The sequence below is a fragment of the Lissotriton helveticus genome, chromosome 8 (assembly GCF_964261635.1).
Source record: "Lissotriton helveticus chromosome 8, aLisHel1.1, whole genome shotgun sequence".
Classification (NCBI taxonomy): Eukaryota; Metazoa; Chordata; class Amphibia; order Caudata; family Salamandridae; genus Lissotriton; species Lissotriton helveticus.
The window spans coordinates 268073505-268098373 of record NC_136069.1 but is presented as its reverse complement, the minus strand read 5'-3'; the positions used below and the strand labels follow the sequence as shown (position 1 = coordinate 268098373).

Here is a 24869-nt window from a genome sequence, read left to right as displayed (position 1 = left end):
CCTATATCGGAGTGGACACCTACCAAAGGTGAGGAGACACCTCAACCTAGTACAGTACAGAGTGTAGTCGGAAGGTTTGTGGTGCAGAAGGTACCGGAAACTGAGAGGGTGAGTCTTATGGGTTACCAGACGCTCTACGAGTACCCATTACCATAGGTCCTATAGTATCGATTTACAACCCCGAGAGAGACAGAGAGGAAGAACAGATGCGGCTAGATAGAGAAAGAGTTGAAATGGAAAGGAGAAATAACATGACAAATGCCTGGAGGCAATTACCAGGACCAGTGACGTGGAGCACCCCATTTGATTCAGCAGTGGGTCCCGCAGAAGAACAGGGGGGTCAGAGAGGACCGATGGACCTGAGGGGACCACGGCCGAAATCCTTTAAGGAGCTGAGAGCTGACTTGAGAGAATGGGATGGGTCCACAGAAGCACCAGCCCACAGGTCGAGAACAGGGGCTGAGTGGGGGAGTCGAGGCAACGGAACATTGTCTCACTGCGGGGCTGTTGAAATACGATAGGGTAATGACATGGCTGAAGGAAAAGGTGCCACCACAAGACATAGATTGGGTAAAAATAGACCGAACAAGACAAGAACCAAAGGAGACAGTCCATGAGTATTATGAGCGATTGCTGAAAGCATTCAAACAATACAGTGGACTAGATGTAATGGACCCCAAGGATATAGGACAATTTGTATCAAAGTTTGTTTTGGGGTTGAGACCTGATATTTGTCTGATGATTCAGCAGCATTTAATTTGTTGGCAAAACAAACCATTGGATGAGATTTTGAGATACGCAAGATACTGCAGTGATGAGATAGAGTCCAAAGCAAAAAAATTAAAGGAAAAATTGATGGTAGTGCAGATGCAGTCAGCTGGAAAGGGTGGACAGCGCCAACTGGGAACAGGGACAATGGGACGAAAACCAAACGGACAGAATAGAGACAGCGAGGACAACCCGAGACCTCGAATAGACCTTGCTACGTTGAAGAAAATGACAAAGTGTCATCAGTGTCACCAGGTGGGACATTGGAGACGCGAGTGTCCCTATAACCCTGAGAATGGAGAGATAGAAGTAGAGGAGGAAGTTCAGGAGGCTCCAGTTCAGAGGGTGACAGTGTCAAGAAGTAATGCGGCCAAAGGGGGGACTTCGGCTCCACGAGCCCAGTTCCCTCAGCCACCAAAGATTACGACTGGAGGAAAGGTCTATAGACAAATGCCTTTGTTCACAGGTAAAGAAGAGTGTTACTACGTTGATCCCTTGACGGGACAACGTGTAAGCAAAGAAGAGGACTGTACCCTCGGGGCAGTTCTGGAAGTGGATCAAAGAGGACCATTTGTTGAGGCTGAAGTGGCAGGATGTCCCACAACATTCTTGGTGGATACCGGAGCTACTCGATCGACTTTGAGATCAGCAGTGGTTCCGGATCTACCAATGTCGGGGGAAACAATTCAGGTGGTAGGAGTCGCAAACAAAAGAATGACTAGCCTTTTGACGGAACCTGTGTCAGTGAAAATCGGAAACTACATGAATGAACATCAGTTTGTGGTGTGTGATTCTAGTCCTGTGTGTCTGTTAGGAAGGGACTTATTGTGCAAATTGAACTGTACCATATACTGCACACCTCAGGGAGTAGAGGTAGAGACGACAGATGATGACGCTACCTTCAAAATTGTGAACTCAAGAACCTGCATAGAACTGTATCCTACTTTGACTGTGGAGGACCTTCCTTGGGACTTACGTGAGGCAGTATCATCCAAAGTATGGGATTTTACAGGAGAAGAGATAAGATTGGTCAAAGGGGTAGAGCCAGTAAAGATCATAGTGAAACCAAATGTTGATTATCCAAGAACGCCACAATACAAGCTGTCCCAAGAGACGATTGCAGGAATAAAACCTGTGATCTACTCTATGATTCAACAGGGAATACTGAAGGAAATCGTGGGAAGTCCATGCAACTCCCCGATTATGGGTTTGCAGAAACCTAGTGGGAAATTTAGAATAGTACAGGATCTTCGAAAAATTAATAACATTGTTGTTTCATGTTGTCCAGTGGTACCGAATCCATCAGTGATACTGTTTCAGATACCATTCCAAGCCGAGTGGTTCACAGTGATAGATCTTTGTCAGGCTTTCTTTTCAATCCCATTAGACGAAGAAAGCCAGTATCTTTTTGCTTTTAAAATGGAGAATCGCGTCTTAACATGGTGTAGAATCCCACAAGGGTTCACAGATAGCCCTTCAATTTTCAATCAGCTGTTGAAAAAGAACCTTGAAAGTCTAGTGCTGCCACAGAACTCGGTTCTGGTCCAGTACATAGACGACCTACTTGTTGCGTCAGGAACAGAAGAAGCTTGCAAGGAAGACACCATCGCCTTGTTGAACCATTTAGCTGAGAATGGACACAAGGTATCCCCGAGCAAATTGCAGTACTGTCTGACAGAAGTACAATACTTGGGGCATCGGATAGAAAAAGGAAAGCGCAAGGTGTCACCAGATAGAATAGAGGCAATCATGAAGATGAACTCGCCTACAACCCAGAGAGAAGTCAGGATGTTTCTAGGAATGGTTGGTTATTGCCGACAGTGGATAGCTAACTTTTCACTGAAAGCAAAACCCTTACAGAAACTGACGCACAAGGAGGTGAGTGATCCGGTACCATGGGACAATGAGTGCTTGATGGCGTTCCTACAGCTGAGAGATGACTTGTGTCGTGCTCCGGCTCTGGGAATGCCGGATTATGAGAAGCCATTTTCCCTCTATTGCTGCGAAAGGGAGGGCTGTGCTTTGTCAGTTTTAGTGCAAGTCCATGGAAATGCCCGTAGACCAGTTGCATACTTTTCGGCTACCTTAGATCCAGTAGCCGCAGCGTTGCCCGGATGTCTCAAATCCGTTGCTGCAACAGGTGTCAGCATTGAGCGTTGTGAAAGCATTGTGATGGGACACCAGTTAGTGGTGTATGTACCTCATTCTGTGGAACTGTTAATGACCAGGACCAAGACCCAGCACTTGACTAACAGTAGGCTCACGCGCTATGAGCAAGTTATTCTTGCTGCAGAGAACGTGACCCTTAAGAGGTGCTCTGTCTTGAATCCTGCTACACTGATGCCACTTCCTAATGACATTGAAAGCGAAGACTGTGAAGATCACGATTGCCTTGATGTGACTGAACTATGTACGAAGCCGAGACCAGATATTGTGGATGAACCATTGATCGACCCCGATGAAATTTACTTTGTCGATGGTTCATGTTTAAGAGATGATACTGGTCGGTTGAGAGCAGCTTATGCTGTTTGCACCATTACTGGAGTTGTGGAAGCCGCTTGCCTGGAAGGAGTACACTCCGCTCAGGTAGCAGAAATCATTGCATTGACCCGTGCCTGTATAGCAGGTAGCAAAATTAGAGTCACCATATATACTGATAGCCAATATGGTTTCGGTGTAGTTCATGATTTCGGGCAATTGTGGTCTCAGAGGGGTTACATGACCTCCTCTGGTTCGCCAATCAGAAACGGAGAATTTGTACGACTGCTGTTAGAAGCATTACAGGGTCCTGCTGCAATTGCGGTTGTGAAATGTGTAGCTCATACGAAAAATACAGATTTTGTGTCACAGGGAAATAGATATGCAGACGAAGTTGCCCGCTATTGTGCGGAGCATGGTTATACTTTCACGGAGGTGGAAGTAGGTGGGGCTCAGGAAAAGACAGAACTAAGCATGATGTTAGAAACTGTTGATACTTGGGAAGATTTGAAACAAATGCAAGACAATGCACCTGAATCTGAGAAGCAGGCATGGGAAACAGCAGGTTGTGTGAGAAGTGAAATGGACTTTTGGGTTTCAGCAGATGGAAGGGCAGTGTTACCCGAGGAGTTAGCGAGTCCAATGGCACGACAGATACATGGTCCAGTGCATTTGGGAAGAGATGCCATGTTGAGGTTGTTCAGGCAGACTTGGTATTGCCCAAAATTTAGGATTGCAGCAGAAGCAGTGTGTAAGCGATGCGTTACTTGTCAGCAGTTGAATATAGGGAAAAAAACACCAGTTACACTGAGTCACATTGGGAGGTCTGGGGGGCCCTTCAACAGAATGCAACTGGATTTTATTGAAATGCCAAAAGTCAACCGCCTTAGGTATGTTCTGGTGGTAGTAGGCATATTTTCCAGATGGGTTGAAGCATACCCTACACGCAGGTGCGATACACTCACAGTAGCAAAGTTGTTGCTTAGAGAGTTGATACCGCGCTTCGGGGTGCCTGCCTCTCTGGAATCGGACAGAGGAACACATTTTAACAGCGAAGTTGTGAAGATGCTTTGCTCTGCATTGAACATTGATCAGATATTGCATTGTAGCTATCGACCAGAGGCTTCAGGTATCGTGGAGCAGATAAATGGGACGTTGAAATGTCGAATTGCTAAAGTATGTTCATCAACTTCCTTAAGTTGGCCTGATGCTCTTCCTTTGGTCCTTATGAGCATGCGTAGCACACCCGACAGGAGGACAGGTCTCTCTCCACACGAGGTGCTGATGGGGAAGGCAATGAGACTTCCAACTGTCCCAACAACCGCATTGTTGAATATCACAGATGACCTGATCCTGGATTATTGCAAGGGGTTGTCTGACGCCATTCATTCTGTGTCTCTTCAGGTACAGGCCGCAGAAGTTCCATCCTCAAGAGATCAATGCCACGACCTGTGTCCAGGTGACTGGATAGTGGTGAAGAAGCACGTCCGGAAGAACTGCTTAGACGTGCGCTGGAAAGGACCTTACCAGATCATCTTAACGACGAACACTGCCGTGAAGTGCGGAGGGCTGCCAAATTGGATCCACGCTTCCCATACTCGAAGAGTTCCAGCACCTCTAGAAGAAACAGCTCCTCTCACAGACGAAAATCCAGTTGTGGAGGAAGAATCACAAGAGGGGATCAGTCAAGCTGTGGGGGTGTCTGAAGAAGTGGGGAGTGTCACAGATCCAGAAGAAGAAGAAAGACAGAACGGCAGTGAAACTGAAGTTGCCACTGAAGGAGAAAGCTGCTGTGAAAACAACTCAGACACAGAACAAGTTCAGAGTGATACAGAACTGAGTGAACGGACAAGAAATAGGAGAACAAGGCGTGGAGCAGCTACCTGGCCTGAAAGAAAAAGGAGGCCAAGCTTGAAGCCAGCTCAAGAGGAAACTCTTGCTCCTATATCCGAAGACTCAGATCCAGAAGAAAGTGCACAAGGACAAGAACAGGAAGGTCCGAGGAGATCAAGGAGGGTGCGGGTGCCTTGCAGAAGATACGCTACTCCTGAGTGGACCTACCTCGCTACAGATGTCCGAAGGACGCAGAACTGGGAGGGTGAGGAAAGTGACCCTGACCAGAACTGACCCCATCATAACAGTGGAGGTAGAGTTGCTGATACCAGGAGTGGAGGTCGAAGGGCTGCTGACACTCAACATCGTCTATCCTCCTCTCCTGAGCGGAATAAGAAAATTGATCCTAGAGACAGTTGAATTTCCGTGTTGCTGTTCCAGGTGTCCAATACTTGAGGGAATCCTTCTTCGTTTGGAAATATTCGAGCAAGTGGTGGGAGTTCTTGGAACACGCATAATTTCGGATTACTAAAGACTTTGCAAAGAACTTTGTAAATACAGATTGAGAGATAACCTAGCGTCAAGAAGAAGACAACGAAATTAGGGATTTCAAGTTAGAGGATGGAGAAGGGCTAAGGTTGTCTATTGCTACAGAACTCAGAGACTGTTCTGGCGGAGGGGATTTTCAGATTCCAGGTGTGGTTCGAAAGATTGAAGAAGCAAAGAAAAGAGACTTTGTACTGTGAAAGAGAACCAGAGCTACACTGTCTTGAGATCATGGAGGCTGGCAACCCGAACCGCAGGGCAAAATGCATAGTAGGCACACTTTTAGTGGTAGTGATTTCTCTTATAGTTTTAGTGGTTACTGTATCATATGTAGTGGGACATGAAAATGATGTGAAAGCAGAAAAAGAAGCAAAAAGTGCATCAACACAGAAGCCTCCTACGGCTGGCAAACAGGGGGAAAACACAGCGAAAGAGAAAGCTTTGTTAGAAGCTGAGATTAAGAGATTACATGCAGACGAATCACAGGGAAATTTTTAATCAAATGCTTATGCCAAATTGCTTTATGAATACATTGATGTCATGGAGGCGAAGAACTGCTATGTCTGTATGCAGTTGCCAGCCTCTGTAGATGAAGGCATCAGGTATCATCATCTTCCATTGACTTATGGAATCACATGTAGTTTGTTGCTGAGCATATTTTATGAAAGGGATGGGTTTGAGTATTACTTCTCCAACTTTGACTCGATATTGCCAGAGGTGCCAAATTATAAACACCTCAATAAATGGGAGTATTACAAGAGTGAAGACAGGTTACAGAAATGTTTCCTTCCATGGAAGACATTAGATACTTCACATGCCCGAAGAAATAATTTGACTTGTAAAGTGTCAGAAATTGAGAAAAAGTTTATAGGGCAGGTGGATGATCGATACAGGAGACAAAAGATTTTAAAATCGTCAGGACAGTGGAAAACAGATTGGACCGAGGAAGAAAGGGAACATCAAAGAAAAGGTAGTAATGGTCCAATAGCTTTAGACCGAGAGAAAAGGGGAAAGCTGTGTATACACAGAAGTCAAACATATTATGAGAATGTGTTTGTGGGAGAAGTCAGTTGTGAACATGCTTTCCAATTAGAGTATTACTCCAAAGATTTCCTAAAGGAAATGCAGGTGATCCCGAATGTGTATTTTGTTTATGGAAGAAATGCATACGTGAAACTACCAGATAATTGGTATGGATCATGTTACTTAGCAATTATCTTCCCCAAAATATACCATGCTGAGGACTTAGAAACCAAAAAGAGAGGGAAACAAACTAGAAGGAGAAGGGAGGTAAGCGCTGAGGAGGTAGTTGGAGATGTATTCGGTGCTATGTTTCCTATTTTGGGGATAGCACTAAATGATGTTAAGATAAGAAGATTGGCAACAGTTGTAGATAGACTATCCGCCAGTACTGCTAGATCTTTAATGCTGGTGGAGGGAGAGATGCAATCGATAAGGGCAATGGTTCTTCAGAACCGACTTGCTCTAGACGTTCTGTTGGCCAAAGAGGGAGGAGTCTGTAAGGCTTTGAAGGTCCAGGAATGTTGCACTTACATTCCAGACAATTCAAAACCTCTAGAAAAGTACATTCGAAACATTACCGAAATACACCATGAGATAGAGGATTTGACAAAGGTAACCATATGGGAAAAAGTAGGTCAAGGAATGGGTAAAGTTGGAGGTTGGTTTGCCAACCTGGGAAAGAATATCATTTGGTACATATTAAAAGCTATCATCATAATAGTGATTTGTGTAATCGCTTTGTGGGGGTTGGTGAGACTGTACAAATGGTATAGAGCAAACAGGTTGCAGAGATCCATGCGAGAGCAGGGGAGGAGATTAGCTGCGATGCAGGAGAATCAGTACCGGAGTCTGAGGGCTCTAGAGGAGATGAAAAGAGGGAATATTGCAACGACTTCAGTTTGATACTCTATACCTTAGAGAGGGTGTTGTGATGATGATGACTACTGGAAGTCATCAAAGGGGGGATTGAGAGAGCACAAATCTGAAAATGTAGAAGTGCACCATATTTACAAGCACGTTGTATTAGTTTAGAATAGAATACACAAGAGTGTCAAACCTATAGGGTGAAGATATATATAAGTGTTTAATTAGAGTAGGGATACATATATCAGTGTGAAAAACTAATGTAGAGATTTGTAGAAATGTTAGAATGATGTTGGAGTCTCACGTTATGAGGCTGTGTGAAAAAGAAATGTAATTCTGCAAACAATGGAAATGTGTAGGCCACATGGCATTACACAAGAAACGAAAGATGCTGCTACACTTTTAAGTAACTTGGATTCTAATGTCATTTTACTGCAAAGTATTATTAATCATAGAATTGAAATAATGTTTTAAATAGATGTGTTACATTATAGTAATGTGTGTTAGTTAGAATACTGTTTAAACAAAGAAATTAAATGAATATGGCAGAGGCTCGTTTCATGTAATTTTAGCAGGCCTGAATAGATAAAGTTGCTTCTTTGATCTGTATGTGCTCGTTAGAAAAAAGTCGTGCTAGACACTAACTGTAAATCCTGTTACATAGTTTACGACTTCAAGATATGGTGGAGGCCGGAATTTGGGGCCTATATAGAAAAAGTGTCTTTTGCAGGTGCGAGGGGGCTTAATCAGAAAATGATGAATAGGCTTTGTTCAAGAGACGCCAGGCACCGGCCTGTAGGAGTCTTCAGGAATTTCTAGGGGGACCGTCTTGCCGGAGAGAAGCCTGGGAAGCAAGGTCAACTTTAACGAAGGGCCCCGAGGAGTACCAGCATGGAATTTGCCGCCAGAATCTACACCACGTGAGAGGCATCTCCAGGGGCGTTCCTATTGGAAATGTGATTTTGTATTAGGGACAGCACCCCGGGGTGGAGTTAGAGCAGATGATCTGAGGAACCTAAGAGAGCGGATGGGTAGGCAGATAGGGAACTGCAGGATTTCAACTTTGAGACAAAGACTAAAGGAAGTGTGTGATCTTCTTTGGAAGTCACCACGGCTGACACCTTTTTTTTTAGGAAAAGATCTTGTTAAGTAGGGATGTCACTTAGTCTAGTGTAGGGACAGTCTAACCTGAACTTTTCCTTTCTGTAAATGACGCACAAGCTACAGCTTGTGTCCATGTTGGCAACTTTAATGCTTTTTGAATTTGTTTTAGTGATATCCTTCTGCCGACTAAGAGCATTTAGAGAAATCTTGTTTGTATTGATTCCTGTATATCTTTTGAACCTCATTTTGAGATGTCTGTATCTCCAGATAGCTTTGGCTTTATAATAAACTTTTAAACCTTTTCCAGTGTTAAGTGGTTCTTTAGAGTGGCATAAGTTCTTTCTTGATTAACCTAATAGTGGATTTCCTTTTACTCAATGACAGGTACCAACGATTTAGTCGACCTGAGTTGGGATCTGGATTAACAACAATAGACCAGAAATCCAGCGTTAGCAAACCTCAAGAAAAAGGAAGTAACCTAGTACAATTTTTCTTCTGTCCTTGCTAAGCACTTGCTGAAACTTAACAAAGGAAATGTTATATGACCTACTAGATCAACCTAAATAGGCCTAAAAAGGATGTCCCATTAAAAATCTTTGTTCCCTGAAAAGCTACATTTGGATGTTGGTAGGATGTGACAACATGGCCATCTCTACATCTGACCCACACATGCTGTTTCCCTTTCTCCTGATGTTCCCTCACATGATGATCTTCATGCCAACAGTTTTTGGAGACCGTGATACAGAGGAACTCATGAAACTGAGGATCTAGTTATCCTTGGAACCACCTTTGGCTGCCCGAGAAGAGAAGAAAATCCTTACTAGGCCACCATCTTCTGGTCTCAAAGGGGAAGCCCGCCTCGACCTCTTTCACATAGGATTTGCTAGGCCAACGTTATGGTTGTTTGGGGGTTCAGAAGCTGTGCCAAAAGGTGTTGCCTATTGGCTACACCTTCAAAATTTAATTTGAGGGAAATTGGGGCCCCATTGTGACTATTTTTATGTGTGGAAATATTTGTGAACATTGGGTCTCCGATGGTGCCATAAATACATAAATGGTGGCTCAGAAAAGATAGTTTATGATCACTATCAGTACTTTTGCCATTAGTGTTACCGTGGCTGATTCCAGCTTTAAATTTGTACGAATACTATTTCCATTATGGGGTATGACTGCTACCATTAGTGAACAAGAAATGCTCACCCCCTGTTTCTGTTTCCTCTCCTGCTGTGCCCTAAACTGATCATTAGATGTTTGAGCTAAAAATATCCATTGACTCTGATTGACAGTGAACTGCTGAATGTTTGACATAAACAGGACACATACATTGCAGTTAAAAGTCCAGCTTAAACACGATCTCATCAACATTGACCAGACCTGCATGTACCTGCTAAGGTGCAGCTAGAATTTGGATCTGTGTGATACCAATTTCCTGTAGGCTGGGAATAAACCTAAAGGCTCCGGTAGCCTGCCGTGCTCTGACTTCTCTTCTGGCAAGCCCCAAGTCTGCATAAAAGTCCACAGACTCAGGGTCTAGAGAACAGAGGAAGGCAGACACAAGAAACAATTTTCATTATGTGCAGGTGCACACAGTGGTGACTCTGACTGCTAAGAACTGACCCCCATATACCACCTTTTATTACTTTTGCTTCTCTTGGCAGCACATGTGTGTGCAGTGGTCCAGCACAAAGTTTGGCTGCAGGCTAGCTGGATTGAAATGCACCGGATTGACCCAATGTATGCCCTTGTGACATGCCTGTGTGGGTCAGATGAAAGTCTGCTTCTTTTCCTGCCTGAGACAATAGTAGTGTGGAACCACTGACCCAGGGACTCTAGGATCTAGAGGTAACAAGATATCCATATTTAGAGGGATTGACTACCACTAACCCTACACTGAAGAAACGTTCATCACCCCTGTCCACTTTCTATGACTCTGAGACACTTTACATTATTTGGGAGAATGAATTTATCAGTCTTTTTGTTCACCATTCTGCAGTATGTTTTTTTCAAAGTAAGATAAAGATCACAAACGGGGTATTTCTGCATACATTGTGTGAAACACTTGATCATATTTATAATCATCTATCTTGTGTTCCGATGTTCACGATCATCTGGCAATCACAAATGGTATGTAAGGTTTATATCCAGGGGCCCATGGTTTATAACTGAAATGTCACTGTATTATTCTTTGGTGGTGCATTTTGATTAATGTATTTTACCTATTTTATCTTTGTCTCTACTGTACACATATTTACACAATGGGATGTCTTGAAAGTGTTGTGTTGCTTAAAAAAACTTTTATTACAACTATAAAATCTTTGTTATAGGGTACCCATAGTCTACCTCACATCACCGTTTTTGAGATAAGACTTAACTGCTCGTCCACTGCTAGCCTGAGAGTCAGGGAGGCTTCGGAGGCCAATTTCCAATCACAGATCAAGTCACAAATATAGCCTTTAAGGCTATAGAGTGCCACAAAGAATATACAGGCAAAAAAATCAGGGCTCTCTGGGTGGTTTCCAAGTTTTAGGTGAAGAGCTGCTCCTTTACATGGAGCACATTACAACAACAAAGACACTCCAAATCTGCTAATCACAAATGCCTGTTTATATACAAGAGTTTTCAAGTATATGATCACGGCAGTGTCACCAATGGCGAGCTTTAAAGTGACAAAGCCTTTTGCCATTTTTACAGCAAAGTCTTTAAGCATAGGATTACCAAGTGTCATCATTGCCGAGTTGAAAAAGGACGAAACGCTTTTACCATTCAAGGCACAGTATTACAGTTTTGGATTTGGAAAGGACATGCCTAGGTTTTGAGACACTGTTTGCTCCCTTGTGTCTGGACAAAGCTATACCTCTCTGACGAGTTGTAATAAGAGTGACACACACATGCCAGGGGTTTCTTTTATTCATTCCAGTTTGGCTTGGATGGTATTTCCAATCCAAAGCTGTAATGCAGTGCCTGGAATGGTAAAAGGCTTTTGTCATTTTTCAGCTAAGGTTCAAAACCTATGCCTGCTACCAGTGACAAATCGAGTATTTTTAAAAACATTGATTTGTGGCAATAAATACCAAGAATGAGAAGCTGAAATGTTATTTGTTATGATTAATTATGTATGAATAGCAAGTAGTGGTCATTTGTGGCTGCATTTAATTTAATGCAGTCATTGCAATGATCCTCCTTCGAAAATCTGGAATGGTGAGTAACAAATTCTATTGTGTGCACATGTAACAGAGTGTTGAAGCTCGTTTATAATAACCTCAGTTGAGCCATCTGGACACCGTTTCAATTAGCTAATTACCTGACTTTCTCTGCAATCTTTTATGGTTTTGCTCTCAGGATAGATTCTGAATTAGCCAAGCACTTCATTTTCCATACAAACTGTGCATGTCCTCGCCCCCACAGCTCACAATCAGCTCAAAATTTCAGTTTATTTCTCAAAGCTGTCATTTTTTTGTTGATTCGTGGCGTGTGCTCCTTGTTTTTATTCCCATCCTGTTCCCTACAAGCCTTCTTGCCATCAATCCTAAGAATCTTCCTGTCCTGCCTGACATTACCCAACCTGTTTCCTTACTCTTCATGCCTCACCACAACCATTTGACCTCCATGAATGGATGCTGTTTGGCTAAGAACATAGGTAAGAGAGGAACTGATCAATGGAGCTCGTCAATGCAGGGACAGTGGAGCTCAAACAGAGCTGTGTCTTTTACAGAGCTTGGGCAGGGCATAAATCTGTTTCCTGGAATCGAATGGTACATTGTAATGAAAGTAAGATGAACCATCATGTCAATCAGATGGGTTTTATGATCCTGGTAAGGTAGGGGTGTGGCACAGCGGCCAGAGTGGCTGAATCTGGAGCGCTGGGCTCATGGTTTGATCCCTGGTCGCAGTTCTGGGCAATAGCCCATTTATTCTCCCTGATGGCCCCCAGCACCTAGATACCCTTAGGGGTGATAAGTCATGCTTTATTATTGTTATTATTATAATTATTATGTCTGTTGGCAATCTCTATCTAATGGGTATCAATGTGAAACCATCTGCCACTAGTTCAGACCTGTGCTCAAATGCCTCTTTTGGTCCAGTTTTTGGAGGCAATTTTTTATGTTCCGATGCCTGATCTATAATAATAACTTTACTTTCTTCCCCTAATTCTGTACTCATGTCCACTGTGCTTCCTGCAATACTGCAATACTTCTATAAAAATGTATTCCTATACAAAATTAGAATGAACCTGCTTGTGCAATGCATTGGATATCAATAATTGTAGATGCCAAAATGTAAATGCATAAAATCACAGTTTCAACTGTACCTTTCCTGAGAACAATAGGGATCATTATGATGTTGATGGGACCGACACCGACGGTACGTTGGTGTCGGTCCCACTGACATCTGAAGCAGCCGTCAGATCGCTGCATTACAATGCGGTCGGTCCAACCGCATGTGTGAGGAACCGACAGCTGTGGTTCCGACGGGCTCAAGGAGCTCGTCAGCCCTGCGGTCGGAATGTAATCCCTACAATGAGGGCGGTGGCTGCTCAGGCAATGCCGTAGGCATTATAATGGCCCATTCCGATGGCCTTTCAATGGCGGTCCGACTGCCATTGAAAGGCTGTCGGAAATGGACTATGGGGGGGCCTAGCAGGGCCCCCGTCCCTCTGCGGCCTCCGCTATGAGGCCAGGAGGGCACAAACATCCATGCCCCATGTGGCGGGGGCAGGGATATTTAAAAACATGTCTTTTGGTATTGGAGCTTGTGCTGCGGTCCTTTTCCGGGCTGGAGCACAAGCCTCAATGCCAAAAGGCATGTTTCCGACCGCCTCCAAGGATCCTAATTAGGCAGTCGGGACTGCCGACTACTTGTCGGACAGTCCCTTTACCGCAACAATGCCGGTCAAATGCTCATACGACCGACATAGTAATTAGGGATTATGTGCAGTGTATACTGGACCATTGATGGAAGAATCAAAGTGCAGAAGTAGGCCGAATTCATGAGGCGTGAAGCTATTTCTTAATAGCACCACCAGCTTTGTATGTTTACATTACAGTTTGTGAATTGCAATTTTCCTAGTGTAAATGTGACTGCTGGAACAATAATTTAAAGATGGTTGCATCTCAGGCAGAAGGATCAGCTTTGGTTCACTTAATCCAGGTTCTTTCTAGTGGCAGAGAGTTCTCTTTGCTAAGGTTCCCTCAAACATTTTGGAACAGAATATTAATCAGCCATTGTGACTACTAATATCCCATGTTACATGATCCCACATTCTAAACCATGCTAAGACTTGTGCTTATGCAGGGTCTAAAAGGAATGATGATGATGCCTGGCGATAAGATCCAAGACAGAACTTTGATAATTCCGTAATAAGAGAGCTCTAATGATGTGGTTCATATTTGTATAAAAAGGGAACTCCTAGTCAAGAAGTGGAGGACTATCTAACTACCGCTGTATATCCAATGGGATCCCTTCACCATAACTGTATAGCCAACTCTATGTATTGGCTAAAATATTCTGTAACACCTCAGTCTACGTCAGACTGACACAAGAATCCATATGCTTCACATGTATATCATTAGTCTTAACTGTAGAAGTGTAAAAACTATTTCTACAGAGCAATGTTTTATTAGAAGACATTTTCAATCTTTGCAACAAATGTTAAATCAACTAGAATTTTAAAAAAACATACAGATTTTTTTTTATACATTCAAAACACGAATCAACTCAGTTTGTCAGACCTCCCATTGCACAGAATCATTCTACCTCAATCTTTCCACTGAACAACCAATCTATTTGAAGATTTCCATGAGTGACGGCAAAGAAGTGACAACATATCTAGCTGGGTAGAGCTTCCATCTAAACACAAAGGTTCCCCTCTTCTTGCAATGAGTCATGTATAAGCTGTATTACATGTGCCATCGGTTTCACTGGGCCTGAAAACAGTGCCCATTTCATAGATGAAACTCTGACCTTTTGAGAAATGTTTGCCTCTACCTTTACCTGTGCAGCTGTCAACCTTCTGGCAGAGGGTGGCCCACTTGCTAGAGAAGCCACTGCAGACAATGTCCCAGAAAAGACAGATCACAGGCAGAGGTGGTGCACATACAAGGAATGCAGATGTTACATTTACCATGTACCAATCATGTGCAATGTTAGAAACGGAGATACAACCTCAACAAAGCCCTTCTGTACGTAATAATGACCCTCACAAAACTGAGAGATTACTTTTGACATTTTTTTCTGTATGAGGGAGTTCTCAAACTACTAGACTGATTTTTATAAACTTGTGATATTTGACTGAGGCAGCACATACGTAGACTGAGCAAAACATTGGTAGAAGTGGACAAATTCTAGAATATCTCATGTGTCCTTTGAATGTTTGACTCGCTGCCATAAAAAGTAAGACTGCGTCTCCCAAAAAAATGTGTGTGCATCGAATTATACTGTTCAGAATTATCTATCAATAGGTCAAGCAGGAAAAAAAGATACAATATTTCACAGTTATGCATCATTCTATAACATTTGTGTTTAGAAATACCAGTTTTATATGCTTATGCACAAAGCCACGCACCAACCTCAAACATCTTTCTGAATCCTGTTGCTTTTAAGTGAAAGAAAGAACTGGAAACCTTCTAGAATAAATTTCCCTGGGGACTGAAGTAACCTGAAACCCCATATTATGCGGATAGGTTTGCAATAATCAACTACTGCTTGCATCTCCATGACATGAATAATTACTATGCATAACGAGTACGTATTAGTGCTTCCAGCGTAGGCAAATAAATCGCAAATTACTTTCCTTCTCAGATTAGTTGGGCTTGTACAAGAGCATTCTCTCTTGTAGACGAAGATAAACGAATATAGCAATGAGATGTACAGATGTAAATGAGCTATTTTACAAAACACTAAGATTTAAAGTGTAAATTGCGAAAGTCAGTGCTTAAAGGGATTTAAATGATTTGATGTATCATGACTCTGGGGCAGTTCTTTCCTCTGTAATGGCTGTGCTTGGGTGATGGCCAGTTGGGCCCTTGTGCAGCCAAGGGGAGAGGATGCTAACGCGATGTGGCACCGATGCATGCACGCATGCAGAGCCATCCAGAGGATGTATGCGGTGGGTGATTCCAGGAGACATTTACAGCCCAGAATAGAGGAGCAGGGCAGCCTCAAGTGACATCACCAGATCAACTGCAGTGTCAACCTGGGCACATATATTATTCCACACATCACTGCTCCGCTGGCTTCCCACTGCCTCCTTCAAAAGGCGACAAGCCTTCCCATCAAATGGCAGAGACTCCCCGAATACGCTGCTCACAGCTTCTAGATGCAGACTGGGGACATGGTCTTTCTAGATAGTGGCTCAGTGATGTGCTTGGGTTTTCCTATTTTGGTATATTCGAGGGAAAGATAGAAACGTGTGCAGCAAGGGTGTCATAAGCCCTATTGCAACCAAAGGAAATCTCCCAGCCAAAGATTGAGTAGTTCATAATTGGTAGGTTGTGGACCCCTCACACTCTTAGGACCACAAGCCACCTGACTTGTGGCACTAATATTAACTACACCCTTGGAGAGGAATCCCAACAACTAGGAAGAATTCGTGAGCAAGTTCCTTTCTGAACTCTGGGAACATGCACAAGTAGCCTCCCTCCATCCAGCCTGCCGGGTCCTTTCAATGGGACACCTGCTGAAAATAAAGAGCTGCCCCCCCCCCCCCCCCCCCCCAAGACAATTACACCACTGTACATGGTCCTCATCGGGCATAATTTATGCATAACCTCTGCAGCTCGGTGGCTCATTTACTCACAGGCATTCGTTACAGCAAAGCTGTTGGCTGTTTCAATGTTGTCCACATGCGGAACCAAATTAAAGGGCGCCTCCGAGGCGTTGGGGCTGGTGTTGTGGAGGAAGATTGCTAATCGGAAAGCAGTGTACTCCTGGTCTGTGTTTCGGATGAAGAGACCACCTACAAAGACAGCACAAAGGGGGGGCACGTTCAGTAAAAGATCACTGATTTCACATCACGCCATGCAGCCTGCCACCAGCCTTGCAAACTGTTTATGGTGCATTGCCCCCGTGAGCGTGAGTGGAGAAGACAAGCAGCCAGGAAGCATTGCCTCCCTCAAAATGACTTCCCTTTGCAGTCTAATCAAACGCTTGCACCACTTCCCCTCTTTAGAACTCGCGTGCACCACACACAAGCACACCCTCCTTTCCCCCACGCACGTCCACCCCGGTAGGAATGACCTTTACGCGCATCCCGACCACCTCTCACTGCGCTACCCTGGGCAGGTTTGCTAGCTCGCGCATTGGTGAGATGCCGGGGGGCAGCCGGTGTGTGCCGCACGCGACAAGGGCGCCTCTCCGCTATCTATTAGCTGTCCACCTATCCAGATGAATAAGGGAGAACAGCAAAGCGGATTAAATGAAGTTTCTGGGCAGCCTCGGCAGCCCCTCATTATACATGGAAGGCCGAGTCAGCTCGCTCTCAGAATCTCATTAGCAGCAGGCTCATTGGAAGTCCTGCACGATGGATGATGCGGTGCTGCCGCCCGGGCAGATGAGAGGCTGCGCGCGTGGCTGCGTCCCGCAAGAGGCAGAGGGGACAGGGCGAGGCAGAGCCCGGCTCCGCGTGCGGGGCCCAAGCGCCCTGGTGCAGACAGGGGCACACGTGTCCAATTATAACTTTAAATGAGGATGTGCTTACGACAGAACCCGGAGACAATAAGGCGCGAGCAACATCCAGCAGCATCACTGATTGAGGCAACATCCTCACTGCAGCCTCAGCCAGTCCGAGCATTCTGTGTCTCCTCAATGGAGCATCTCTTGTGCAACTGGAGTGATGCTGCTGTAAAAGGCCACCGCCGCTGCTAAACTTGCCCCGACACTGCAGCAGCAACCCCACCTTTCAGACACCAACAAAAATCACCAATTTCACACCAAACTGTCCCCGCCAGACCCCCACACACAAACAATGTATATTGTAACTGTCATCTACAACACTTTTTTTTACAGATGCACAGAAAGCGGAGAGAGCACTTACCTATTTGTACACTACTTGGAAAAGCGCCCATGGCGAGTCCCCATAACCCGGAAAATAACAAAACAATCTGCCTAAAAATAATCCTCATCTTCTTTATTCTTTCTCTGTCCCGTTTTTCTCTCGCTCTTAGATGTTGCGGAGCGGCATCGGAGGCAGGACCGCGCTAAAATAAAAAAATAAAAACCATATAAAGGCGTGGGGGGCCCGGAGAGCAGCTTCTTAGCAACCGTCCATCCTGAGTCGGATTTTTCCCGCAGTCTCCATCGCACTGGCAGAGGTTGTGTCCGGCTGCGAATGTTGCACATGCAAAGATGGTGGTGTGGTTGGCGGTGGGGGCGTCTGGTGGCTGCACGGAGGGACGAGGCATGCGCTATCTCCCAGGCTGTGCTCGCAGCGGGCGCGCAGCCTCCACAGTCTCTGCTCGGTCCACGGCTCCCTCCGCCAGGCTCCCGCAGCCCCTCGCGCTCAGGATAGCTCGGTCCGGGATGCGCGACGTCCAGCCCAGGCACGTCCCCTCCTCTGGCGCTGCTGGGGGGAGGGCGGGCTGCGCGCTCACCCACAGGCTGCCTCCTCTGCTGCCCTGCGCGGCGCTGCAGCCAGCCCTCGGCGGCGGCGGCGGCAGGTGCACGTGGACTTGGGAGTCACTGCAGCAAAAAAATGCCTCAGCTCCCGCCCGAGCCGGTGAGAAAGTGGGCGAGGAGGAGGACGAGTGAACCGGGGCTATAGCGCTGGGGAGGGTCAGTCAAGGTCAGGCGCCTCCGCCGCCGGTTCCGCGCGCCCACCGACCTTCCCTCGCGGAGCTCACCCCTGCAGCAGTGTGGGGTCTGCACCCGGATGCTCACAGGCTGCTGGCGTCCAGCTGTGGGGTCAGTGGGCGAGTAGAACCTGCCTGCCGGGGAAAGGAGTAGCTTTCAAGCTAACTGCGGCATGACTTCCCCCAGAGCGCTCAACATTTCAAAGAGCAAAGGAGAACCGCGTTGGGTTCGGATGGTGACGTGCGTTGCAGTTCACCTGAAGTGCTCGAGATAATATGGGGTTTTAAGCCAGAGTCCTTTTAGAATGGTAATTTTCGCATAGGTTTCAATGGAAGATGAGCATAACATCATAAGTATAATGATTATGCCTGACCCGGCCTCTCACACACATATAATGTGCACACCAGTGACAAGAAGGTTATGGCTAATGGGAAGAACTTTTACTTTATGCAGAGCAGGTGGGGTGCGAATGGCTTTGCCAAGAAGACTAATGTAAAACCCTGGAAATGATTTATTACATTTGAAGTCGTATCTCAAGTCTAAGAGAAATGTAAAACTGACAAATTCACAACACTAAATTGCTAATGGGAAATAAAGATTAAGCAAAGGGGCTAATTTTAGAATTAATAGATGTTTTACAGCCGATTTGAGCACAAACACCCATTACAGTAAGCCAATACCTCTATGTGTCCAGGTCCTACCCTCTTTTTCTGCTGGCGTCACGGAGGACATTGTTGCAGTAGCAGGTGGAATATCTCAAAGTGCCTTTCCCTTATTTTCTGAGTATTCTTGGGTTCTCTCTTAAGTAAGATACATCAACATATTTCATTTCTAAGCACACAAACGGAGTTGCCGGACTCTAAGGCACACTTTTACTGTGTAGCCTAATTTCCTCAAAGTATTGGTGTGTAGGTGGTAAACATATGGCAAGTTGTCTCCCTTCAGAAACAGAGTATTTGTACGCCACAGAAAAAGCTACATCCACTCAATTTGTAGGTGATGTGCAATTCCAACTTCCTTAGCACAAACTTTGGTGCATGATTTCTCGGCAGTACACATGATACACCCATGATTCACCAGCGTGGACTGTATGAGCCTTTTACAAGGGGAGAGCTTCTGGTTACCTCCTAGGTAAGTTTGAAGTCGTTATCCCATGACTGTATTTTTTATACACACCCACCACATTTAATTGCTTGACATTTATCGTAGGAGACAGAGCATATGTCAATAAACCATGAATTGGGACACCATCGCTACATCACCGGACACCAAGGGAAAGAAGGTGTAATAATGCTCACAAGAGAACACGCTCAGTGGTGCAGGGAAATTTATGTACCTACTCTAAGGAGTTAGATAATTCGTGGCTTGTTGTGCTATCTTACATAACATAGCAACACAGAGATGATTGACTCAGACAATGATGATGCTCATGGTGAGGATGCGGAGCCACTACAAGTAGAAGCAGGGCAGTAGCCACAGGAGCAGCTGGAAGTAGTGAACGTGGAAACATCATTAGTAACAACCACTTTTAAGGTAATTTGCAAACACATTTTACACACTAAATAATGTATTCATGAACAGTGTTTATATTTGTGACATCAATATAAATGTAAATGTTGTAGTACTTGTATAGCACCCGAATCACCCAACATGGGGTCTCTCCGGCGCTTGTACGAATACTGCTGTGGAACCCTTCCTGGCTTTTCCCTGTGAGGCCCCACTCCTGGGTACCCCCAAGGTGCAGCCAGGCATCCTAGCGCTTTTGTGGCTGTTGTGGAGATTAAGCAAGCTATTGCCCAGAGTTGCAGAGTGGGACCCATGATTAGAATAGGCACCAAGGCGAGAATTATCAGTTCCGAGGAAATTGAGCCCAAGACCCGCCAAGGCGGGAATTGAACCCTGGTCCCGGGCCAGATCTTTGCATCAGGGTCTTCCGCTCTAACCATTGATCCACACTTCTCCACAATATCTGATAGTGGTCTAGGGATGACCTGGCTTGGCAGTTCGGACCGGACTGTTCCCATTGGAGTGGAGTGAATACTGATTTACATATGGCTGGGTTAAAACTGGGGTGCATGGTGGGCAAAAAAAAGATGGGTTGAAATGCTACACTAAGTGATTGCCAGTGGTTAGACGAATTGCAAGCATTTCTTGCATCACCTTGTGTGTGTTTGATGTACTGACCTAAGTGCCAAGGGAACGCCCAGACGTTGGTCCCTTGCTCACTGTGCCAATGGAATCAAGCTACATGCGTCTGATGTACCTCAATCAGGGCAAAACCATTCTTGGGTTGGTTTTGTTCTTGGGCAGAGAGAACCTGGCTTGGCAGTTCGGGCTGGACTGTTCCTATTGGATTACAGATTCCTACTGGAGGTTGATTTGCATATGGCGGGGTCCATCTGGGATTGCATTGTGGAGAGAAGAACAATGGGTTGGAATGCTACCTTAGCAATTGCCAGTGTTGGATAATGTATAAACATTCCTCAAGTACATTTTCTGTATTTGATAAATATTTGTTAATTCACTAGTTACAACCAAATTTGAAAAAATAATATCTCTGCCCCTTGGCTTCTCCTCAACAACAGTTTAATTTTCTGAGACTTAAAATTATATCAACACAAAATTTATACCAGTCAGTCAGAAAGTCTTTATTGCGAATATTTCATCATAAAAAGACATACTATGCAATTCATGATTTATACAATATAGTACAATTAATCCAAGTAATACAATATAGAGTTAATTATCCATAGTATGTAGAAGATAAAACATATAAATAATTAGCAAACTAAAACCTGAGATAAAAAGATATTAAATATACAATTTGCAAAAGACTTGACGGCTAGATAGACAATTAAAACAAGTGGGACCCTCCTCATCTATCCTTAAGACCTCGAAAAATAGCCGCAACTTCAGTAGCCACGGCATTATCCTGAGGACCAAATAATTAAGAGCTAATCTTCCGGGTCCGGAGTATCCATATCCAGGCCCAACTAATGAATTTAGCAACACCTATAACCACCAGTTTTTAAGTATCGGTTTTCAGTATTCTACTCGCTACCTGCGTGGATCTTGTTCCCATTATTCGACATACTGGGCGTAGCCACAACCGTCTGGGTTGAAGATACTCGGGGCAAACAAAGAGGAAGTGGTCGACTGTTTCTATCAGATCCACACAAAAGGGGCATTGTCCACTGCCAGATGTATTCCAACTCTTCATTAGACCTCACAGCGGTAGGGAGCCAACTCTAAACTGGTGGTACAGCTTACGATCCTGTGACTTTTATATAATATCCCAATATTCTTCAAGGAAGGGATCGTCCTTGATAACCAGGAATGTTGCAGTCAAAGAGCTGCCTGTCAAGGAAGCATGTCTCTTAACTAAAGTCCTATTCCAGTATGCATCCCTAAAAAGTTTTTTCGAGGGAAAAACAGCTGTATCAGGTTTGGACCATTACTCCCGCATCCCTGTCAAAATAGTTTTGATTTCAGACAGCCAGGTAATCCTGTGTGAGCCCCCTAGTCCTTTAACTTCTAGCAGGGCCTTGGCATATAAGGACAATTCCGGTGTAGTCCTCAGACGTCGCCAAAACACCAGCGGTCTATACCGCGCCGTGTCCTCAACAGGCTGACAACCTAAGTCATATAATAGGGGTATACGTGGGGATGATTGTGGCAACCCAACAGCAGACCTAAGGAATTTATTTTGTGCCACCTTTAAGGAGTCCAGATTACTAAAACCCCATAGTTCTGCACCATACATTACGGCTGGAAGAATTTTAGAGCCATAAATTTTGACCAGGGGAGCCATAGGTTTAGTTAAAGAATGCATGTGTTCTTCAAGCAAAGCTCCACCTAATTGGGTATGCTTTAAGGTGAGTAGGTCTAACTGGGGCTTCCAGCTTAAGTTATCACTGAAAGTAATCCCAAGATAGGTAAAAATAGGTGTTTGTTCTAAGGTTGCTCCTCCCATACGAACCCTTGCTTTAACTGGTCTTGAGCCACGAAGGACCATAAACTTGGTCTTCCCCACATTGACCTCAAGCTCATGTTCGCGACAAAATAACTCAAAACGAGACAGTACTAGCTGTAACCCCTGTCTCGTCTTGGATATTAAGAGAGTGTCGTCCGCGAACATGAGCAAGGGGACTTTCATGCCAGCTATGAAGGGTGCATCTGTCGGGTAATTGGAAAAATTATTTATAACCCCATTAATGAACAAGGAAAACAGGGTGGGGCCAGTACACACCCTTGTCTAACACCTTTAGACACCTCAAATCTTACTGTCACCTCCAAGTACATTTTCTGTATTTGATAAATATTTGTTAATTCACTGGTTACAAACAAATTTGAAAAAATAATATCTCTGCCCCTTGGCTTCTACTCAAGAACAGTTTAATTTTGTGAGACTTAAAATTAGAGCAACACAACATTTATACCATAAATGCCAGTAGGTTCCACTATTCTAAATGTAGCCCTTTCAGATGCACTGCCTCCGCTTCCACCTTCTCTGTCCATTGTGCTGTTGTGAGCGTAGAGTGTGCAAGATGTTTCTGCAAAAGACATGCTACAGAGCCTGGAGGCTTCCTCACTCTCTGTAAGCTTTGCAAGTTCTCTGGAGCTGACGTGCATTTTGCAAGACCTCCAATGCAGCTGTAACCTACCCAGTGCCCCTTGCAACGTCATAAGTGAAGTGACCCATTTCCACTTAAGAGTTTATGGTTCTTTGTGACAACACTCCAATGGCATTTGCAAGCCAGTAAACACACCTGCTAAAATGCTGCTCCAGATGATGTCTCTCAGGGTCATAGATTATTCATTAAGAGAGGCACATGAGACAGTGACTGCCTCCTTTAGCTCCTGTATCTGTCTACTCGTGTCTTTGGACAATGATCATTACCTCTGCAAACATTCAAACTCTGGGTAATTACTTGTTGATGTCGGTAACCTGTCTAAGTAGACGCTGTGGTACAGTTCCTGAACTATATGCATCAGGTTGTTTGTGGTATCATGATTGACATTAAGTCAAGGTTTGATAGGATCCTGTTAATTGTGATTACCGGAAGGGAGGCAGGTAACAAAAGTTATTTATACAACAAAATGGTTTAAAACTGTCAATATTTAAAATCCCACAGATGGGGAAACAAATGGGCAGGTGGTGACATAAGCTGTTGCACTAGATGTGGTGAATTCTCATCCAGTGAGGAAACAAGGGCACATAGGTAGATGGGAAATACCAGTAATATCTACAATATTTCGCAGCTTGTTTTTGATTATTAAAAAAAAACACTAAAACACATTATTTTCTTTCATAGGATATGCCACAGTAAACAATAACCCACCAAAAAGAGAAGGGGTCAGTCATCCAGCTGTACTTTTTATTTTCATCCAACCCCGCTTTCTCCAGTTTTTTTGATCCACATCTTCACAGAAAATGTGTGGGGTGGGATCAGGGTGAGAGAGAAGCCTCATGTTTCTTCCTCATGGGAAAAGCACCATGGTAGTGCTTTAGTTACGTTTATAGTTAACCTTTTTCTGGACCTTAGTTTTGCTGGTATTAGGACTCTGTGTTGTGCCGCGAAAACAGTTCTGTTAAAATTGGTTTCGCCCAATTCGCGTGTTTAACTTTTGTGTAAGGCCACAGTAGATGGTGCAGAAATTGCACCAATAATTTAAATGCCATATGTGGGCTGCAATGTGTTATTACACCACCTACATTTGTGAAAAAAATATATGGCTGCCAGTAGGACCACTGTGCTGTGAATGGGCTTCAGTTTAAAATCACAGAAGTGACACATGAAAAGGAGGAGTGCCTTTGCCACATAGAAAAGCCTTATTGAAAAAAAAGACTATTTTTACATTTTAGTAAGTCAATTCAAAAGTGTGCCCTGCAACACCACAGGGCCAGTTGCCCAATATATGAAAAAAATTGACACACTACATATTTGAAATAGGTGCATTCTCAGTGGCTGAATTCGCAAAATCTATTTTAATTCTTTAGCTTTAAGCTGCATTCTCTAGGTACAAGCCTTGGTAAAATTCGTAATCTCTACTTTTGCTTGCAAAATTAAATGTGCTTTTCATTCAGTTTTCAAAATGTGATTTTTGATAGCTTTAGTGGAAAGTTAAACTTTTAAAATGTACTTTGTGCTGCCTGAGCCCAAACCAAACCAGTTGAGTCACACATCTCACCTGCAGAGACCAATGCAGCTTCCTGGCTCTGCAGTGGGCAATGGCATGGCCACTGGTCCAAGGGAGGCAGGGGTGGGGTCAACAGGGACAACAATCTGGGAGGGGTTTAGGAGCAGTTGGCAATGTAATCCATGACAGACAGAATTTGTAAAGTAGAGCAAAGAACAGCCTTAACACTAGCTGTTTTTGACCTCAGGTAGAATATGCCCCATTCATTCCAAGAGCCATTCTGGCCCCACTGGTTCCGGCTCCAATATGAAGGAGAACCAGTATTG

General features: G+C 44.3%; 1 protein-coding gene across 6 annotated transcripts in view; it reads right to left on the bottom strand.

The window, feature by feature from the left end:
* GRIA4 (glutamate ionotropic receptor AMPA type subunit 4) overlaps positions 1–18069 on the bottom strand; it is a 933658-nt gene extending 915589 nt beyond the window's left edge. For all 6 annotated transcript variants that reach the window (XR_013599810.1, XM_078657023.1, XM_078657022.1 and 3 more), the window contains exons 1-2: positions 17648–18069; positions 16412–16570 (exon numbers count right to left, since the gene is read on the bottom strand). Coding sequence is in view for 5 of the 6 variants with exons in the window: in XM_078657023.1 (XP_078513149.1) it covers positions 16412–16570; positions 17648–17735 (247 nt within the window). In the remaining variant the exon portion in view is untranslated. The remainder of the gene's footprint in view (positions 1–16411; positions 16571–17647) is intronic.
* Positions 18070–24869: the final 6800 nt, after the last annotated feature.